General features: G+C 40.3%; 2 protein-coding genes across 4 annotated transcripts in view; one reads left to right on the top strand and one right to left on the bottom strand.

The window, feature by feature from the left end:
• LOC106602686 (cyclin-dependent kinase 2-associated protein 2) overlaps positions 1-21,989 on the top strand; it is a 299,328-nt gene that overhangs the window by 115,787 nt on the left and 161,552 nt on the right. The gene's annotated exons all lie outside the window — the stretch shown is intronic.
• On the bottom strand, positions 1,137-17,784 carry LOC106602705 (butyrophilin subfamily 2 member A1). Of its 3 annotated transcripts, XM_082974322.1 has the most exons (13): positions 17,621-17,784; positions 13,958-14,174; positions 11,979-12,041; positions 11,429-11,776; positions 10,678-10,839; positions 10,394-10,525; positions 9,690-9,785; positions 8,279-8,323; positions 8,138-8,167; positions 8,017-8,037; positions 7,858-7,914; positions 7,639-7,680; positions 1,137-4,605 (listed from the first exon to the last, which is right to left on the bottom strand). In XM_082974322.1, exons 2-13 carry the CDS (start codon positions 14,097-14,099, stop codon positions 4,100-4,102), a joined length of 1,644 nt encoding a protein of 547 aa, XP_082830448.1. In that variant the 5' UTR covers positions 14,100-14,174; positions 17,621-17,784; the 3' UTR covers positions 1,137-4,099. The 3 variants fall into 3 exon arrangements, with proteins under 3 accessions (XP_082830448.1, XP_014050972.1, XP_014050973.1); XM_014195497.3 differs by lacking the exon at positions 13,958-14,174 and having other exon boundaries at positions 17,621-17,783; XM_014195498.3 differs by lacking the exon at positions 13,958-14,174 and having other exon boundaries at positions 17,665-17,782.

Below are 21,989 nucleotides of genomic sequence, written 5' to 3' on the forward strand. Positions count from 1 at the left end.
AACATGCAGAGAAAGGAATCCGAAAATCTACCCCTAAACTTTGTTTCAACAAGTACATTTCTATTTACTCCTCAGATACCCTAAAATGTAATCAAACTATAATATTTCTTACGGAAAGAAGAATGTTCAATAGGAAACCAATTTTAGCAGGTGCGTCCTGTCTTCATGGCAAACACGAATTTCCAAGACTGTGTCCCTCTACTAAAACTGATATTTCTTATTCGTTTTGGAAGTTACAAGCCTGAAACCTTGAACATGGACTGCGGACACCCTTTGGAAGCCATAGGTATTGGTTTCAGGGAGCTAATTGTCAGTATGACCTTATACTTGCCATTCTAAGAGGATGGTCTCTCTCAACCAAAAAATAATTCCTGTTGGGATTTTGGGGGATTTTCTCCTACCATATCTATTGTGTTATATTCTCCTACATTATTTTAACATTTCTACAAACTTCAAAGTGTGTTCTTTCCAATGGTAACAATTATATGCATAGCCTAGCTTCAGGGCCTGAGCAACAGGCAGTTTACTTTGGGCACGTCATTCAGGCGGAAATTGAGAAAAAAGGGGCATAGCCCTAAGAAGTTTTAAACTAACATATTTTTATGGGGATTTGTAAAATTATGCTAATTAGATTCTCACGGGGGCGAGGACATCGACCTTAGGGGGTAGTAGGGACCCGTTTAGCACTGCACCAAATGTTACAATGAAGACAATATCAGGATATTTCTCACACAAAATTAGTAATGGGAAAATACTAATACTAGTAATTTCAGGACACCAGGGCCGTGGTTACCTAACTCTGCTGTTGAGTACACACTCAAAAAAATAGATTAATGTTTTGTTATGCTTATTTAATCATTCACAAGGCAACAAGTATATAACACATGTTTTAAAGCTGTTAGGCCATCATCAAACAATAGACCACAGAGCTGAGGTGTTGCTCTGGATTTTTTTAAAGTATGTTGTGTCAGCTGATATGTAAAATTGTGTCCACAATTTGCAGTATCTTCAAAGTCAATGTGTACCTGTAGACTATGGCAACAGCACTGTGTTTAAAAAAAAAATCATTACTGTATACAATATCCGGATGTTTAACGAATGTTTTATGTACACAATGTCAACCATTCAGAATTCAATAATTTTGTAGACAGACACTTTTATTTACATCAATAATCTTACTGCATGTAGAAAACTATACATTGTTGTGAAATCAAATCACATCAAAGTAATTTTTTTATGTGCACACGATACAGCGTATTGTACACAGCACAACAAAATGCTTATTAACAAGCTCTCCTTTCAAACAGCACAACATTTATAAAATATTCAATAAAAAATAAGTGAAAAAAACAGAATAAGAACACTATGTCAATACAAATAAGTAGAGAAAAAAGAAGAAACCCACACACTGCTCTTGCTAGTATCACTGCTCTTTACTAAGCTTTGCGTATCGGCCTCACGGCAATCATCAGAGCTTTAAACTCCATATAAGGTAAAGGTAAAGAGGTCATCTGAATAGATGACCACTGTTAAGTTAAAATCATTTAGTTTATGTATTTTTGTAAAGCTCTGATACGTAAAGCTTAATAAAGAGCAGTGATACTAGCAAGAGCAGTGTGTGGGTTTCTTCTTTTTTCTCATCCTATCCAACTGTTACCATGCACCTGCAACAAAGATAGATGTACGAGTTCCTTTTGAATAACAATAAGTAGGAAAACACAAAAGAACACTAGTATGAAATTAGTAAGTAACATGAATATAATGACGCAGATAATTACATTGATAGAAGCTACAATCTATATGAAATATTAAAGATGAAATACTCCTCCTCCCCCCCAAAAAATTATGACAACAAGCCTAGTGTTATCACATACCTCTGCACATTGGATAAATCATTTTCAGTCTGACCAACGTCCCATAGATATCTACATGTCCTTTCACTATTTACAGGAGTTCAGCTATCCAGAATCATGCTGCACTGAGGCTGAACAAGAATTGTTCCACTGCACCAGGGTACAGAGAGGGATAAAAACAGAGATGCTTTCAAATCTACCGCATTTCACAAAATCATCCCATGTTTGCTCCCTGCATCATTATATCACCCTGTAAAACAAAGTACATTTTGTACATGATCTCTGCTTTCTTTATCTTTACATTAGTAAACGTTGCATTAGACAATGGATAAAACAGATGACTCAATCACAATGACATTTTAGGTTGAATTGGTGAGAGATGATACCTTTCTCTTTTGGTTTTGTTGCTCATACTTGCTGTAACTAGTCTGATCTTTCTGGGACAGTAGTCCCTATAGTATCTATTAATGTATAGCCTACCTCATGTATTGCCAAAGTTAAGGAGCAGGGAGGCTGAAACTTGGCCTCAAGTGGAGCTTCCAGCAAGACAATAACCTCAAGCACAAATCATAATCCACAAAGAAATTGTGAATTTAACCACAAAATCAACATTATGCAATGGCCATCTCAGTCTCTGGACTTGAACCCCATTGAAAACCTGTGGTTTGAATTGAAGAGGGCCGTCCATAAGCAGCAGACGAAGGATATCAAGGATCTGGAAAGATTCTGTATGGAGGAAATACAAATATTTTAGGATAAGGCTCAGTGCTATTATCCTCGCAGTAGGACAATGCTGGAGTATTGAATACAGAGGTGCCAATAACTTTTACAACCATCTTTTTGAGATTTTTTTTGTATTACAAAAATCAACTTCTCTGAGCAATTGTATTAGTATAAAATAATATAATTTTCACTTTTTTAGCACTCAATTTGGCTCAGTATTTGTACTTTATTTGTATACATACTTTTTTGCCCATCTTTATCAAGGGTGCCAATGATTTAGGACCTGGCTGTAGTAGAAAATGATTTACACTTCAGCGGAGGATGTTATTGTGATCAAATATCGACATATATTTTAACATTGATACAACTGAGTGGTATTGATTAGGATTTCAAGTAACATTTTCAATTGACATTTGTAAGTGTTTAATTGTATGTGTGCATTTAAATGTATGTCTTACAATTTTTTGTTAGTGTCTCAGTTATAATAAGCTTTTAGAGGAAACATCAACGGTGAACCTCGGTGTCCACATCACTAACAACCTATCATGGTCCAAACACACCAATACAGTCATGAGGAGGGTACGACAACGCCTATTCCCCCTCGGGACGCCGAAATAATTTGGCATGGGCCCTCAGATCCTCAAAAAGTTATACAGCTGCACCATTGAGCGCATCTTGACTGGCTGCATCACCGCTTGGTATGACAACTGTTTGGCATCCGACCACAAAGCGCTACAGAGGGTAGTGTGGATAGCCCAGTACATCACTGGGGCCGAGCTCCCTGCCATCCATGACCTCTATACCAGGCGGTGTCAGAGGAAGGCCCTAAAAATTGTCAAAAGACTCCGGCTACCCAAGTCATCGACTATTCTCTCTGCTACCGGACGGCGAGCAGTACCGAGTGTCAAGTCTGGGACCAAAAGGTTCCTGAACAACTTCTACCTCCAAGCCGTAAGACTGCTGAACAGTTAATCAAATGGCTACCCGGACTATTTGCATTGACCACCTTTTTTATGCACTGACTCTCTTGCACAGGCTCTATGCACGCTCACTGGACACAACTCACACACACTACGCTGACACTCCCAACACACGCACACACACATTGATCCCAAACACACAAACTCCTTCACACTCTTCAAATATACTGCTGCGCTTCTCTGTTTATTATCTAACCTGATTGCCTAGTCATTTTTACCCCCCCTACATGTACGTATTACCTCAATTACCTAAACTACATCGTACCCCTGCACATTGACTCGATACCGGTAATCCTTCTATATAGCCTCATTATTGTTATTTTATTCTGTTAATATTTCCTTCTGTTTTTGCTAATTGTTTTCTTTTTAACTCTGCTTTGTTGGGAAAGGGCTCATGAATAAGCATTTCATGGTAAAGTCTACACCTGTTGTATTCGATGCATGTGCCGAATAAAATTGGATTTGATTATACTGACTATTTTTTGTTCAGTAATATCTAACATGATTATTGTTGTGGGAAGTTTGCACCTTTGTCATCTACAATCATTGAATTTTTAAGGGAAATGTGTCGAATCCAGGGCTAAATACAGCAAAGAATGTGTTAGAGTTAGATGACACGTCAGCAAAACTGTACAGATGTACTGCTGAATCAGCATCATAAAAGGAAAGAATCTGTCTGTCACAATCTAAGAACACTCCCAGTGTTTCAAGGTTTTCATTTCCAGAGAATGGTGTTGGAGGGTCTGTAGAGACACAATAACCTTTTCCTTTTTTATAGCGAAGAACCCAGAAACCATTCCCAGGTTTTAAGGGGACAATAGCCTTATTAATCTGGGCTGCGTCTGTGGTGGTTACCCCAACATACCATGTCTGTTTACACTTTGAATCCACCTCCACTTCCCAGTATATCTGTCCTGAGCTGAATTTGTTCTCACTAAGGACAAAATGAGCTGTGGAAGCATGATCTCCTTTTTTACAATGAACCATCTTTTTACAGCAAGACACCGCTTGCGAAGAGTGAGCAGTCAGTGGGTCCAAAGTGATGTCCACTAAGAGAAGAGAACAGGATTTAATTCATACATTCACTTACATGGTTACTCATTGGATTGTGTTATATTACTACACGTGCTATGTGTAGTATGCTAACACTATATGCAGTGCCTTCAGAAAGTGTTCACACCCCTTGACTTTTTCCACATGTTGTGTTACAGCCTATGTAAAATAGATTCAAATGAAATGTTTTGTCACTAGTTTACACACAATACCCCATAATGTCACAGTAGAATTATGTTTTTTGACATGTTTACAAATTAATAAAAAATGAAAAGCTGATCTGTCTTGGGTCAATGAGTATTCAACCCCTTTGTTATGGCAAGCCTAAATAAGTTCAGGAGTAAACATTTGCTTGACAAGTCACATAAGTTGCATGGATTTTGAATGACTACCTCATCTCTGTACCCCACACATACAATTATCTGTAAGGTCCCTCAATCAAGCAGTGGATTTCACACACAGATTCAACCAAAGACCACGGCGGCTTTCCAATTCCCCTATACAGGCGTCCTTCCTAACTCAGTTTCCTAGGAGGAAGGAAACAGCTCATGGATTTCACCATAAGGCCAATGGTGACTTTAAAACAGTTAGAGTTTAATGGATGTGATAGGAGAAAACTGGGGATGGACCAACAACATTGTAGTTACTCCACAATACTAACCTAATTGACAGAGTGTAACCTGTACACAATAAAAAATATTCCAAAACATCCATCATGTTTGCAACAATGCGCTGAAGTAATACTGCAAAATAATAAGACAAAGCAATCACTTTTTTTCATGAATACAAAATGTTAGATTTGAGACAAATCCAATAGAACACATTACTGAGTACCACTTCATATTTTCAAGTATAGTGGTGGATGCATCATGTTATAGGTACTCTCGTAGTAGTTAAGAACTAGGGTTTTTCCAGAATAAAAAATAAACGGAACAGAGCTAAGCACAAGCAAAATCCTAGAAGAAAACCTGGTTCAGTCTGATTTCCACCAGACACTGGGAGATGAAGTCACCTTTCAGCAGGACAATAGCTTAAAACACAAGGCCAAATCTACATTGGAGTTGATTACCAAGAAGACAGTGACTGTTCATGAGTGGCCGAGTTAAAGTTTTGTCTTAAATCTGCCTGAAAACCTATGGCAATGGTTGTCTAGCAATGATCATCAACACATTTGACAGAGGTTGAAGAATTTTGAAGAGAGTAATGTGAAAATATTGTACAATCCAGATGTGCAAAGCTCTTAGAGACTTACCCAGTAGGACTTACAACTGTAATCACTGCCAAAAATGATTCTAACATGTATTGACTCAGGGCTGAGAAAACTTACACTATATATGCAAAAGTATGTAGACAGCCCTTCAAATTAGTGGATTCGGCTATTTCAGTCACATTCTTTGCTGACAGGTGTATAAAAATCGAGCACACAGCCATGCAATATCCATAGACAAACACTGGTAGTAGAATGGCCATGGTGAAGAGCTTAGTGACTTTCAACGTGGCACCGTCGTAGGATGCCACTTTTCCAACAAGTCAGTTCGTAAAATTTCTGCGCTACTAGAGCTGCCCCTGTCAACTGTAAGTGCTGTTATTGTGAAGTGAAACGACTAGGAGAAACAATGGCTCAGCCGCAAAGTGGTAGGCCACACAATCTCACAGAAAAGGACAGCCGAGTGCTGAAGCGGGTAGCGTAAAAATCTGTAGTTGGTTGCAACACTCACTACTGAGTTCCAAGCTGCCTCTGGAAGCAACGTCAGCACAAGAACTGTTCGTCGGGAGCTTCAGGAAATGGGTTTCAATGGCCGAGCAGCCGCATATAAGCCTAAGATCACCATGCGCAATGCCAAGCGTCGGCTGGAGTGGTGGAAAGCTTTCAGCCATTGGACTAAGGAACAGTGGAAACGCGTTCTCTGGAGTGATGAATCACGCTTCACCATCTGGCAGTCCGACGGACAAATCTGGGTTTGGTGGATGCCAGGAGAACGTTACCTTTCCCAATGCATATTGCCAACTGTAGTTTGGTGGAGGAGGAATAATGGTCTGTGGCTGTTTTTCATGGTTCGGGCTAAGCCCCTTAGTTCCAGTGAAGGGTAAACTAAACGCTTCAATATACAATGACATTCTAGACGATTCTGTGCTTCCAATTTTGTGGCAACAGTTTGGGGAAGGCTCTTTCCTGTTTCAGTATGACAATGCCTCCATGCACAAAGCGATGTCTATACAGAAAATGTTTGTCGAGATCGGTGTGGAAGAACTTGACTGACTTGCACAGAGCTCTGACTTCAATCCCATTGAACACCTTTGGGATGAATTGGAACGACGAATGCGAGCAAGGCCTAATAGCCCAACATCAGTGCACAACCTCACAAATGTTGCTAAAAGGAAATAGGCCACCACAGCAATGTTACAACATCTAGTGGAAAGCCTTCCCAGAAGAGTGGAGGCTGTTATTTGCAGCAAAGGGGTGACCAACTCCATATTAATGACCATGAGTTTGAAATGAGATGTTTGACGTGTTGGTGTCCACATACTTTTGATCATGTTGTGTATGTAAATGACATATTTCTGTATTTCATTTTCAATACATTTGCAAAAACATTTGAAAACATGTTTTCACTTTGTCATGATGGGATAATGTGTGTAGATGGGTAAGAAAAACATATTTAATCCATTTTGAATTAATGCTGTAACACAACAAAATGTGGAATAAAGGAATTAGTAATTATGTCTCCCCACTTCGAAAACCAAAGTAATAAGGAAACAAACCTGAATGATTGTGTATATAAGATGAAAGACTTGTCTTTTCCTACTACCTCTGATTTTGCAAATAAATACTTTGTTGAGGGAAAATGCACTTGATATGATTGTACTATGTTGTTGTCTCACCTAGCTATCTTAAGATGAATACACTAATTGTAAGTCGCTCTGGATAAATCAAATTAACATCAACATCATCACAATATTACATAATTATAAGTATATAAATAATACTACATTAATTCATTTAAGGTTTGTAAAGATTTTCCATTTACCTTTTGGGAATGATTCTCTCAGTGCAGTTTGCGTAGCACTTTCTGCCCAGAGTGAAACATATTATTGACTTTTTTGGGATGTAACATTATTTTATTCCTGAGAGTGTTGTCCAATTAATGGTACTAAACAACTGTGAATGATTTTACATGTACTGTATGTTTGAGTAATACATTTCAAAAGAAGAGAGAAAAAATAACATTTTGTAAAAAAGAATTTACCTTTTAGGAAAAATTCTGTCTGTGTTTCTGTTTCCATATCAGTTTTCTTTACACCTTCTGTTCAGAATGAAACATGATAGATTATTAATAAAATGTATTTACTGGCAAATGTAGCTACCTTTTCAAGGTTTAATATGAGTGCATTTCAACTCTATTTACCTTCAAGAAGATTTGCCTCTTCTATTTAATGAAGACCATAAACAACAAAAAAAGTTATGAAAGTTATGTTATTATGTGTACAAATACAACAAATAGACTTGTAGGAATACTGAATTCATACCTGCTGGCCTCTCATTAGACTCTGTTTTACCTGAAATCCAATGACACACGAATATCAAGATATTGTACGTAATAAAACATTGTTCTCATGTTTCCAGTGTTAGACATAACCATCTTTACTTGAATAGACAATACACAGTACCCTCTGCATTGTCATCTTTCTCTGATGTTGACAACCTGATAGACCCTGTGAGAAGGGGGAAAAGGAGATATTGTCAAATAAAACCAAAATAATACAATAGAGATGGGTAGTGAATGCTTGATCCCTACAATAGTATTTGAAATGTTCAAATGCAACACTTGTGGATGAAATTATAATAAACACTGACCAAAATATACATGTAAAAACATGTATGGTCATCCTGAGTGATTTCAGAAAGCAGTGGGTGCTCTGCTGTACATAGTTAACTCACCTTGGTGTATGATTCTGTATATTTGGGGGAAGTGTAAATACTATGATCAGGGAAATTAGCTGAGTATTTTCCTTGGACTCGGAGCACCATGAAAAGCAGAGCCTAAATGCCAAGCGCAAATACTATCATTCACACTTTATGTTAATGAGTTCTCCTATCACTAATTAGTATCATAGCTGGATTTTTCATGACTTGATTTCATTTAAACAAATCAGATGTGCACACCGTTAAATATTGGGAGTTCAAAATGTCTCCTTACATGTGTACTCTGAAATATGCCCAGGCCTAGTCCCTAATTTCGAATATTGGTATTGGGGAAGCTCTGGATTTTCCAGCTTGATGTGAGATGGTTCATCAACCTGAAAATTGTCTTTGTGCCTGAAGAAACTGTAATCCATAGTTCAGTTCCCGTTAAACAACCACTACAAATTTCAGCTAACTTTATCTACTGCTAGCTAACAAGCAATGGATGGGAAAGGGCAATTGTGAAATGTTTTTTAATGGCCAAATCAACTGAAATCAGCTATATTGGTTTGATGTTAATATAAGATCATTAAACTTTTTTTTTAAAGTACATTGCACATTTGCCCCTATCACTTGTTTGTTAGCTAGTGGTGGCTACAGTTAGCTGAATTCTTTCAATTTCATGCCCAAATCAACCTGATGACAGAGATTGTGTAGCTCAATGGCATGGTTTTGAAGTTGAAGTCGGCCATGGAATTAAATAATTGTCACATGGGTCGTATAAAGGGGACCAAGGCGCAGCGTGTAGAGTGCTCATTCTTACTTATTTATTTGAAGAGAACACTTAAACAAAGAAAAAACAAACGACAGCAAACAGTTCCGGGAGGTTCACAGACTATACGGAAAACAACCACCCACAAAACCCAAAGAAAAACAGGCTGCCTAAGTATGGCTTCCAATCAGAGACAACGAAAAACACCAGCCTCTGATTGGAAACCATACTCGGCCAAACATGGAAAATGAAACATAGAAATAGAAAACTAGAACCAAAATCCCCTAGAACCAAAACCCCCAAAACACACAAAACAAACCCCCCTGCCACGCCCTGACCATTCTATGGCAAAATACCCTTTTTACTGGTCAGGACGTGACAATAATAGCATCTTGTTAATATACCTGTTTTTTTGTTCCAGATGAAGAGTCCAATTAGAGTAAAGATTACTAGTAGATTGATGAACAGTAATGTCATGAAGGCACCAAGGCTCCAATGTCCTGTAGAAAGGATGTATAAACCACTTCAACTTTAAGAGAACATACAGCGCCTTGCATAAGTATTTACACCCTTAGACTTTTTATTCTGTTACAGCATGGAATTACATTTGATTTAATTGTAAAATGTCTGAGGGGGGTGAAAACTTTGGTACTTAAAAAAAATATAATTTAGGGGGTATATCAGCTTTAATATTTGAAGTGTTCAAGTGGGAAGGATAACATTAGGACGAAGCCCAAAAAACAGAATATCTGAGCAGTATTTGTAACAATGACTTCAGAAACCCTATTGCAACGGTTTTATACCTGTCCTGACGAAGACCCTTGTAGGGTTGAAATGTTATACTTCTTTCATTAAACACTTTGAGAGCAGTATACCAGTTTGCAGATTTTCATTGTTTAACCCTTGCTCTACCCTACATCTTTGATTTGCATTCTACTATGTTGGTACAAATTAATCTGGAAAAGCACCGACTCCGTCAGCCAGGCTAGGTAAAAGTACACTTGAACTTGAATTTACATAAGGTGCTACATCGAGTGAACCGACTGAAATAGTTCAATATTGAGATATTAAATGTTAAGGTATTGATAACCTTTTCTGAGACATTCACCTTCCATTGGAGCTCTTGGCATGATTCTGCTCTCTCTCTTCTCCCCAGACAGAGAGATTGTACAGGAGAGCCAATCAGAATCTGAGGGAGAATACAGCAGCCAGCTACTGACACTCAACAAGCCCTGAGAATCTGTTAGAGAGAAGGGGGTGATACACAACCATTTATTAATTGTGAAAGATACACCTTCTCAGATACAGTCACCCACAAACACACAAACATACAGTTGTAGATAGCCTTCTTCAGACTGATTTGGCATGTGTAGTGATTCTACAAGTAATTACCAGTGGTGTTGAGTACTTGTCCATGTCTGATCTCTGTCCCGTCTTTGTTTCTCCAGGTGAGTGTAGGTTGTGGTGACCAACCCTCTGATGAACAGGTAACGTTCACCTGACCTCCTCCTCCTCTTGCTTCAGCAACAGAGAGAACTGGTTCACTACCTGTTACTAATGGACAGATAAAAGGGGAGGGTGAGGACAAGCTATGATCATAGATTATTGGAATAGACTATTGTATCTCATGCATCACATTTTCCTGTAAACTATCATAAAACAAAGATACAAGATCATTTCTGCTACAATATTGTGAGTATTACGCAGGGTTGAGTGAATTGCATTGGCATTTCAGTCAATTCAGGATGTACAGTGAAATTCCTATTCTCCTCAATGATTTTCAATTAGGAAAAGTTGGAATTGGAATTTGGTTTACTTTCTGGAAATGAATTGGAATTGACCCAAACCCTGGTATTACAGTATTTTTGGGGAAGTTGTAGTTTTGTGGACAGACCAAAAATTTCATCCCATGTTGAAGTGGTAGTTCACCCAAATTACAAAATTACACATTGGTTTCCTTACCCTGAAATCGGTCTATGGACAAGCTAAGACAACAATCCATGCTTCGGTTTTGTATACCTGGCCACTGTCACCAAATGCAAACTCTTTAGCAATTATGGCCTATTAACCAATGCAAGTGAAGGAAACCAATCTGTAATTTGGGTGAACTATCCATTAAGTAGGACTGTCCCCAATTACTTACCATTCACTGTGAGGAGTACAATGGCCTTGTCGTACCACTGTTCACTGCTAACATAGCACACATACTCCCCCCTGTCTTCCAGTGTGACCCTCTCCAGTGTCAGGGACAAATTCCCTCTCTCCAGCTCCCCAGTTAGAGACACCCTGCCCCTGTAACGGGGGTCCACAGAGGCCTCCTGGATCTTATGATCTTTGTACAACAAGGCAGTTGAGTCAAAGTCTTTGGCCCTGTACCAGCGCACCTCCAATGGCTCCGCATTGAAGAGAGGTGAAAGTTCACAAGATAAAGAAACGGAGGAGTTCAACCAGGTCAGGATTGGACCGTTTGGGACCATCAAGGTGAAGGTTTCTGGGGTGAGAGAGAGAGAGAGAGAGAGAGAGAGAGAGAGAGAGAGAGAGAGAGAGAGAGAGAGAGAGAGAGAGAGAGAGAGAGAGAGAGACTCATTTTCTTACTCAAGGAAATTGAAGAATAATATTTTTTATTTCTGAATTTGAGACGGTTATGTAGAGAAAATAGGATATTTTGCAGAAAACTAATAGCATATGCTCACCAGGACTTTGGACTATGATGGGAACGGTGAGAGCTGCCAGTATCATCACCCTCAAAGACACACCTGTGTTGAAGATCAGTGTGATGACATTATAATCATAACAGGGTATGCTGGAGTACGGAGTGGAGTAAGGAATCATGTCATCTCTATTCATGGAATTTCTATCTGCAATGTGAGTGAGTCATTTAAGCGTGTTAATCCTTGCAAGGCTACTGGCCCAGACGGCATCTCTAGCCGCATCCTCAGAGCATGCGCAGACCAGCTGGCTGGAGAGTTTACGGACATATTCAATCTCCCCCTATCCCAGTCTGCTGTCCCCACTTGCTTCAAGATGTCCATCATTGTTCCTGTACCTAAGAAAGCAAAGGTAACTGAACTAAATGACTGTTGCCCTTTAGCACTCACTTCTGTCATCATGAAGTGCTTTGAGAGGCTAGTTAAGGATCATATCACCTCTACCTTACCGGACACCATAGAACTACTTCAATTTGCTTACCGCCCCAATAGATCCAAAGACGATGCAATCGCCATCGCACTGCACACTGCCCTATCCCATCTGGACAAGAGGAATACCTATGTAAGAATGCTGTTCATTGACTATAGCTCAGAATTCAACACCATAGTACTCTCCAACCTCATCATTAAGCTTGGGGCCCTGGGTCTGAACCTCACCCTGTGCAACTGCGTCCTGGCTTTCCTGACGGGCCGCCCCCCAGGTGGTGAAGGTAGGAAACAACACCTCCACTTTGCTGATGCTCAACACAGGGGTCTCACAAGGGTGCATGCTCAGCCCCCTCCTGTACTCCTTTTCACCCATGACTGCATGGCCATGCACGCCTCAATACGTTTGCAGATGACACAACAGTAATAGACAATGATGAGACAGCCTACAGGGAGGAGGTGAGGGCCCTGGGAAAGTGGTGCCAGGAAAATAACCTCTCACTCAACGTCAACAAAACAAAGGAGCTGATCATGGACTTTAGGAAACAGCAGAGGGAGCATACCCCTATCCACATTGAAGGACCGCAGTGGAGAAGGTGGAAAGCTTCAAGTTCCATTCGGCGTACACATCACTGAAATGCTCCACACACACAGTGTGGTGAAGAAGGCGCAACAGTGTCTCTTCAACCTCAGGAGGCTGTATAAATTTGGCTTGGACTCTAATACCCTCACAAACTTTTATAGATGCACAATTGATAGCATCCTGTTGTGCTGTATCACCGCCTGGTATGGCAACTGCACTGCCCGCAACAGCAGGGCTCTCCAGAGAGTGGTGCGGTCTGCCCAACGCATCACCGGGGGAAAAGTACCTGCCATCCAGGACACCTACAGCACCTGATGTCACAGGAAGACCAGAAAGATAATCAAGGACATCAACCACCCGAGCCACGGCCTGTTGACCCCCCTATCATCCAGAAGTCGAGGTCAGGACAGGTGCATCAAAGCTGGGACAGAGAGACTGAAAAACAGCTTCTATCTCAAGGCCGTCAGACTGTTAAATAGCCATCACTAGCCGACTTCCATCCGGTTACGCAACCCTGCACCTTAGAGGCTGCTGCCCTATATCCATAGACTTGAAATCACTGGCCACTTTAATAATGGAGAACTAGTCACTTTAATAATGTTTACATACTGCTTTGCTCATCTCATATGTATATCCTGTACTCTATTCTGCTGTGTTTTAGTCAATGCCACATTGCTCGATCTATATTTTATATATTATTTTACTTTTATGTACAGTACCAGTCAAAGGTTTGGACACGCCTACTCATTCCAGGGTTTTTCTATATTTTTACTATTTTCTACATTGTATAATAATAGTGAATACATCAAAACTATAAAATAACACATATTGAATCATGTAGTAACCAAAAAAAGTGTTAAACAAATCAAAATATAAAGTTTTATATTTTTACAAGTAGCCACCCTTTGCCTTGATGACAGCTTTGCACACTCAGAATGTTCTCAATCAGCTTCACCTGGAATGCTTTTCCAACAGTCTTGAAGGAGTTCCCACATATGCTGAGCACTTGTTTGATGTTTTTCCTTCACTCTGCGATCCAACTCATTCCAAACCATCTCAATTTGGTTGAGGTTGGGTGATTGTGGAGGCCAGGTCATCTGATGCAGCGCTCATCACTCTCCTACTTGGTAAAATAGCCCTTACACAGCCTGGAGGTGTGTTGGGTCATTGTCCTGTTGAAAAACAAATAATAATCCCAGTCAGCGCAAACCAGATGGGAAGGCGTATCGCTGCAGAATGCTGTGGTCGCCATGCTGGTTAAGTGTGCCTTGAATTTTAAATAAATCACTGACAGTGTCACCAGCAAATCTCCCCCACACCATCACACCTCTTCCTCCATGCTTCACAGTAGGAACCACACATGCAGAGTTCATCCATTCACCTACTATGCGTCTCACAAAGACACGGTGGTTGGAACCAGAAATCTCAAATTTGGACTCATTAGACCAAAGGACAGATTTCTACCAGTCTAATGTCCATTGCTTGTGTTTCTTGGAACAAGCATGTCTCTTCTTATTATTGTTGTCCTTTAGTAGTGGTTCCTTTGAAGCAATTTGACCATGAAGGCCTGATTCACGCAGTCTCCTCTGAACAGTTGATGTTGAGATGTGTCTGTTACTTGAACTCTGAAGAATTTATTTGGGCTGCAATTTCAGAGGCTGGTAACTCTAATGAACTTAACCCCTGCCAGTTTCATCATAGTGCTTGATAGTATTTGTGACTGCACTTCAAAGTTCTTGAAATGTTCCATATTGACTGACCTTCATGTCTTAAAGTAATGATGGACTGTCATTTCTCTTAGCTTTTTTGAGTTGTTCTTTCCATAATATGGACTTGGTCTTTTACCAAATAGGGCTATATTCTGTATGCCACCCCTACCTTGTCACAACACAACTGACTGGCTCAAACACATTAAGAAGGAAATAAATTCCACAAATTAACTTTTAACAAGGCACACCTGTTAATTGAAATGCATTCCAGGTGACTACCTCATGAAGCTGGTTGAGAGAATGCCAAGATAGTGCAAAGCTGTCATCAAGGCAAAATGGAGGCTACTTTGAAGAATCTCAAATATATTTTGATTTGTTTAACACTTTTTTGGGTACTACATGAATCCATATGTGTTATTTCATAGTTTATGTCTTGACTATTATTCTACAATGTAGAAAATAGTCAAAACAAAGACAAACCTGTCCAAACTTTTCACTGGTACTGTGTATTGTTGTGAATTGTTAGATACCACTGCACTGTTGGAGCTAGGAACACAAGCATTTCGCTACACCCACAATGACATGCTAAATATGTGTATGTGACCATTACAATTTGATTTGATTTGTTGCACCCTGAATGTACGTGACTGGTAAATTGGGGATACGTCCCTATCCATCTTCTATCTCAAAATGAAAACTGTTGGTTCAGCCAAAACATCATATTCATCCAGCCAATGTGCAGCAAAGACACCAATTAACATACAGTATACAGTTGAAGTCGGAAGTTTACATACACCTCAGCCAAATATACTGCTCAAAAAAATAAAGGGAACACATAAACAACACATCATAGATCTGAATGAAAGAAATAATATGATTAAATACTGTTTTCTATACATAGTTGAATGTGCTGACAACAAAATCACACAAAAATAATCCATGGAAATCCAATTTATCAACCCATGGAGGTCTGGATTTGGAGTCACACTCAAAATTAAAGTGGAAAACCACACTACAGGCTGATCCAACTTTGATGTAATGTCCTTAAAACAAGTCAAAATGAGGCTCAGTAGTGTGTGTGGCCTCCACGTGCCTGTATGACCTCCCTACAATGCCTGGGCATGCTCCTGATGAGGTGGCGGACGGTCTCCTGAGGGATCTTCTCCCAGACCTGGACTAAAGCATCCGCCAACTCCTGGACAGTCTGTGGTGCAACGTGGCGTTGGTGGATGGAGCGAGACATGATGTCCCAGATGTGCTCAATTGGATTCAGGTCTGGGGAACGGGCGGGCCAGTCCATAGCATCAATGCCTTCCTCTTGCAGGAACTGCTGACACACTCCAGCCACATGAGGTCTAGCATTGTCTTGCATTAGAAGGAACCCAAGGCCAACCGCACCAGCATATGGTCTCACAATGGGTCTGAGGATCTCATCTCGGTACCTAATGGCAGTCAGGCTACCCCTGGCGAGCACATGGAGGGCTGTGCGGCCCCCCAAAGAAATGCCACCCCACACCATGACTGACCCACCGCCAAACCAGTCATGCTGGAGGATGTTGCAGGCAGCAGAACCTTCTCCACGGCGTCTCCAGACTCTGTCACATCTGTCACGTGCTCAGTGTGAACCTGCTTTCATCTGTGAAGAGCACAGGGCGCCAGTGGCGAATTTGCCAATCTTGGTGTTCTCTGGCAAATGCCAAACGTCCTGCACGGTTTTGGGCTGTAAGCACAACCCCCACCTGTGGACGTCGGGCCCTCATACCACCCTCATGGAGTCTGTTTCTGACCATTTGAGCAGACACATGCACATTTGTGGCCTGCTGGAGGTCATTTAGCAGGGCTCTGGCAGTGCTCCTCCTGCTCCTCCTTGCACAAAGGCGGAGGTAGCGGTCCTGCTGCTGGGTTGTTGCCCTCCTACGGCCTCCTCCACATCTCCTGATGTACTGGCCTGTCTCCTTCCAGAGTGATATGACGGCTGCGTGGTCCCATGGTGTTTATCCTTGCGTACTATTGTCTGTGCAGATGAACGTGGTACCTTGCTCCCAAGGATGAACCAGACTTGTGGAGGTCTGCAATTTTTTTGTCTGAGTTCTTGGCTGATTTCTTTAGATATTCCCACGATGTCAAGCAAAGAGGCACTGAGTTTGAAGGTAGGCCTTGAAATACATCCACAGGTAGACCTCCAATTGACTCAAATGATGTCAATTAGCCTATCAGAAGCTTCTAAAGCCATGATAATTTTCTGGAATATTCCAAGCTGTTTAAAGGCACAGTCACCTTAGTGTATGTAAACTTGTGACCCACTGGAATTGTGATACAGTGAATTATAAGTGAAATAATCTGTCTGTAAACAATTGTTGGAAAAATTACTTGCGTCATGCACAAAGTAGATGTCCTAGCCGACTTGCCAAAAATATAGTTTGTTAACAAGACATTTGTGGAGTGGTTGAAAAACGATTTTTAATGACTCCAACCTAAGTGTATGTAAACTTCCGACTTCAACTGTGGAACACATGTGATGCTGAACTTTGGACCTTCAGTTCAGAACTTGTGACAGTGTCATTAAATTGCACTACTGCTACTGTATCTTGTAAAGGGACATTTAAAAAAATACACAATGAAAGATATTGCAGAAAAATACATCTAGCCTTGACTGATCCTGCTTGATGAATGCTCAAGTAAATGCTGATTAAACCTCCATAAGAATTATTCTTATACTACAGTAGGAAGTTTAGCCTTTTTTTGTAAATATACAAATAACTCACTAAGTCAATCAATAGAATATCAAAACATGTCTTTGTAAATAACATTAAACCAAGGGGAGGAGAGGAGGAAAAGGACAGTGAAGTACAGAAGATACAACATGCTTCAAACAAAGGCAGTTGCTATATGGTGAAATTCATTTCTACCTGAACACATCATTCTTCTTCAATTTCAAGTTGTTGTAACATACATTTCCAGCTGTTGCGACATCAAACCTCCGTGGCTTTGGAATGCTCTGATATTCCTATAGATTCATGACCAGCTACCATATCACACCGTATTTGAGCTCTGCTCTGTAGGAGAGAATGAAGATAGAACAGTTTATCCACTCCCATCTGTCTACTCCCTCTGTTTATTGTATTGTCTTAACGTATAGTCATGTGACAGGGCAAAGGCTTTGAATTGATCGTAGAAACACTATGGATGTTATGTTGTTTGTAAAAACAACAAGTAACACCTACTTCTTAGGTCATTCTTCCAGTGTAGTTATATTAGGAAGAGTGAACTACACTCTTGGAAAAGAAGGTGCCATCTAAAACCTGAAAGGGTTCTTGAAGATCACTTTTTGTTTGCAAGTAGAACTAATATAGTTCCATGTAGAACCCTTTACACAGAGGGTTCTACATGGAACCCAAAAAAGTTCTACCTTGAACCAGAAAGGATTCTCCTATGGGGACAACTGAAGAACCTTTTTGGTCCTGTGTAGTTGGTAGAGCATGGTGCTTACAAGGCCAGGGTTGTGGGTTCGATTCCCACGGGGGACCAGTATGATTTAAAAAAGATATATATATATTATGAAAATGTATGCAATCACTACTGTAAGTCACTCTGGATAAGAGTGTCTGCTACATGACCGATAAGTGGTTAGACCGTTGGGCCAGTAACCGAAAGGTTGCTGGATCGAATCCCTGAGCTGACAAGGTAAAAATCTGTCGTTCTGAGTGGGGTGATTAAGGAGGGGTGATTAAAGAGGCCAAACCGATGGTTTGTGGGAAGGTCCTGATCATTGCAAATACAAAATTCAGCAGGAGAAAGTCTTGAAATTTAACTCACTAAATGGGGGTCGGGTGAAATGTCACATTCCCGGTGCCCTGTCTAAACGGAGAGGAGTAATTGCTGGGATGCCATTGGAAATTACCATGAAACAAGTTAAGGCTTCCCTGAAAGAAGGAAAAGTTATTGACGCAAAACGGATGAAAAGCAAAAAGAGTGGAAGTCCAGTGGATCCTACAACTGTATTGTTACAATTTGAGAGGAATCTGACGAATAGGATGCATCTAGGATCACTCTGTTATCCAGTTAGAGAGTGCGTGCCACTTTCACTTCCATGTGCCAACGGATGGGGCATGTTGCTAATGTCTGCAACGGTAAAATGAGATGTGCAAAGTGTGGTGGGGATCAGGAGTATGTGAAATGTGGGCCTGATAAAGTTAAATGTTGTAACAGTGACGGAAAACATAGTGTAGCAAATGGAGGATGTGAAATACAACAGAAAGTAATGGAAGCACAGAGGTACAAAATTACAAACAATGTATCCTAACTGAGGCTGTTTGGAAAGTAATAAAGTTAGTGTTCAAAATACTCCAGATACAACATATCGGCAGATAGTGGCCGCTCCGAGAACGCCAGTGGAACCTCAGCCGATTTCTAATGTGATATGTGAGCATAAATGCTCGATTACAAAGAAAACCACAGTAGTAGGTTGTGTAGACGTCCTGTCCTTCGTGTGTTGGGCAATCAATATTACAGCTCCACATAAAAGCAAGACTGCACGAATAAAAGTAGTCGTCAAGGCAGCCAAAGACATTCTGGAGATTTCTGAAGTTAAGGTCTAAGTGATACATCGGATGCTGAACCAAAGTTCAAATGATGATCAGGATTAAAAATAGTATTATTGTGTTCCTTATTGTTCAATGGAATGCTAGGAGTTTGATAGCCAATGGACAAGAATTGAAGAAGATTATATATGATTTAGATGTTTTACCGGACGTGGTGTGAAACATAAACATGGTTTAAACCTCAATTGGATAATATTATTCCTTGTTTTATCTCTGTGAGAAGTGATAGAATGGAGGGTTCACAAAGAGCAATTAATGGTTTCAAATGACATAAATGTGTGGCAGTGGAGATTTGTAGAGAAGGGGGAAATATCACATTGTTTAATTACTATAATCCGTGTAAGCCCATCTCTGTATCTGAATTAGATATAGTTGTGATATCCAGTAAAGGTGATAAGGAGATATGGTGTGGCGATTTCAAAGCGCATAACAGCTTGTTTGGCAGCAATACCACAGATGCCAATGGTTTAGCGGAGGGGACTAGTTTGTATAAATGATGGTCGGGGGACACGGGTAAATGTGACTAGAGGTACAGTACATCGTAATGTTTAGATCTTACATTGGTGTCTATCTCGATTGCTGGTATACAGTATGTGAGTGGGATGTGAAGATAGAATCCACAATAAGTAGTGATCATTTCCCAGTCATGTGCAACATCGATCTTGACGTATGTTTTCAGAAACGGGAACTGGTTTTAAATTGGTGCTTTGACAAAACAAACGGGGAACCTTTTTACACTTTCTGTGAAAAGGAGAGTCTGAAATTGTCAATGGAAGGGTCGGTAGAAGACTTTGCTGGATCTGTGAATTCAGTCAAATTGGATGCTGCTTTATTGGCTACTCCAATAGGAGGTGGGATGGTAGATGAAAGATAGTTCCTTCGGTGGCTGAAGCATGCCATAAGGCCAACAGTGATCGGGATAATGCTTTTAAAACTTTGAAGAAGAATTTAACATTTGATAGCATGATAGTCTTTCAGAGAAAGAAAGCGTTGGCTTGGAAAGTCATTAAGAACGCAAAGAAATGTGCATGGCAGGAATTCTGTTCTTCTATACAAAGGGAAACACAGCTGGGAGATGTGTGGAAAATGTTAGAGCATGATGAGGAAAGGAAAGACAGTACAGATACCTGTGTTAGCTGAGGAAAATATTATGGCTGTTTCAAACAAAGCAACAGCAGACGCTGTAGGAAGAACTTTCGCAGCAGTGCATGAAGTTGAGTGATAAATCTAAGTGATGAACGCAAAAGACGTAATGAAGAAAAGCTAAGAGTGCATGAAGATATACTGTATACCATAATAAGTCTTTGGAGGGGTGTGGTTGCACTGCTCCAAGTGAGGATCCATTATGTTTAAACATCTGCCTACTGTCACGGCCGTCGTATGAATAATTGGACATCTGTGAGCGTGAGTAGAGTTCCACATTTTAATGATAGTGAAACTTCCAAAACAACAAAGATATAACCATCGTGAAATACGTAGCGCACATAGGCACTCATACAAAACAATATCCCACATCGCAGGTGGGAAAATGGACACACTAAGTATGATCCCCAATTAGAGGTAACGATATTCAGCTGCCTCTAATTAGGAACCATACACATACCAACATAGAAATATAATACCTAGAAACCCCCCTAGTCACGCCCTGACTTAAAACACCATAGAGAACCACGACGGCTCTCTATGGTCAGGGCATGACACCTACAGACGTTTTGGGAAAGATTTTGAGTTTATTAAACAAAATATGGAGGACAGGAATGCTACCATTAGGATGGAAACGTGAAGTGCTTCTGCCTTTTGTGAAGCCTTGGTAAAGATCCATCCAGTCCTGCTAGATATAGACCTATTTCACATACAGTTGAAGTATGAAGTTTACATACACTTAGGTTGGACTCAATGAAACTTGTTTTTCAACCACTCCACAAATTTCTTGTTAACAAACTATAGTTTTCGCAAGATGGATAGGACATCTACTTTGTGCATAACACAAGTCATTTTTCCAACAATTGTTTACGGACAGATTATTTAACTTATAAATCATTGCATCACAGTTCCAGTGGGTCAGAAGTTTACATACACTAAGGTGACTGTGCCTTTAAACAGCTTGGAAAATTCCAGAAAATTATGTTATGGCTTTAGAAGTTTCTGATAGGCTAATTGACATCATTTGAGTCAATTGGCGGTGTACCTGTGGATGTAATTCAAGGCCTACCTTCAAACTCAGTGCCTCTTTGCTTGACATCATGGGAAAATCAAAAGAAATCAGCCAAGACCTCAGAAAACAACTGTAGACCTCCACAAGTCTGGTTCATCCTTAGGAGCAATTTCCACATGCTTGAAGGTACCACGTTCATCTGTACAAGCAATAGTACGCAAGTATAAACACCATGGGACCACGGAGCCGTCATACCGCTCAGCAAGGAGACGTGTTCTGTCTCCTGGAGATGAACGTGCTTTGGTGCGAAAAGTGCAAATCAATCCCAGAACAACATCAAAGAACCTTGTGAAGATGCTGGAGGAAACAGGTTCAAAAGTATCTATATCCACAGTAAAACGAGTCCTTTATATCGACATAACCTGAAAGGCCACTCAGCAAGGAAGAAGCCACTGCTCCAAAACCGCCATAAAAAAGCCAGACTATGGTTTGCAACTGCACATGGGGACAAAGATCATACTT

This window comes from Salmo salar, chromosome 04, assembly GCF_965601325.2.
Source record: "Salmo salar chromosome 04, fSalSal1, whole genome shotgun sequence".
NCBI lineage: Eukaryota > Metazoa > Chordata > Actinopteri > Salmoniformes > Salmonidae > Salmo > Salmo salar.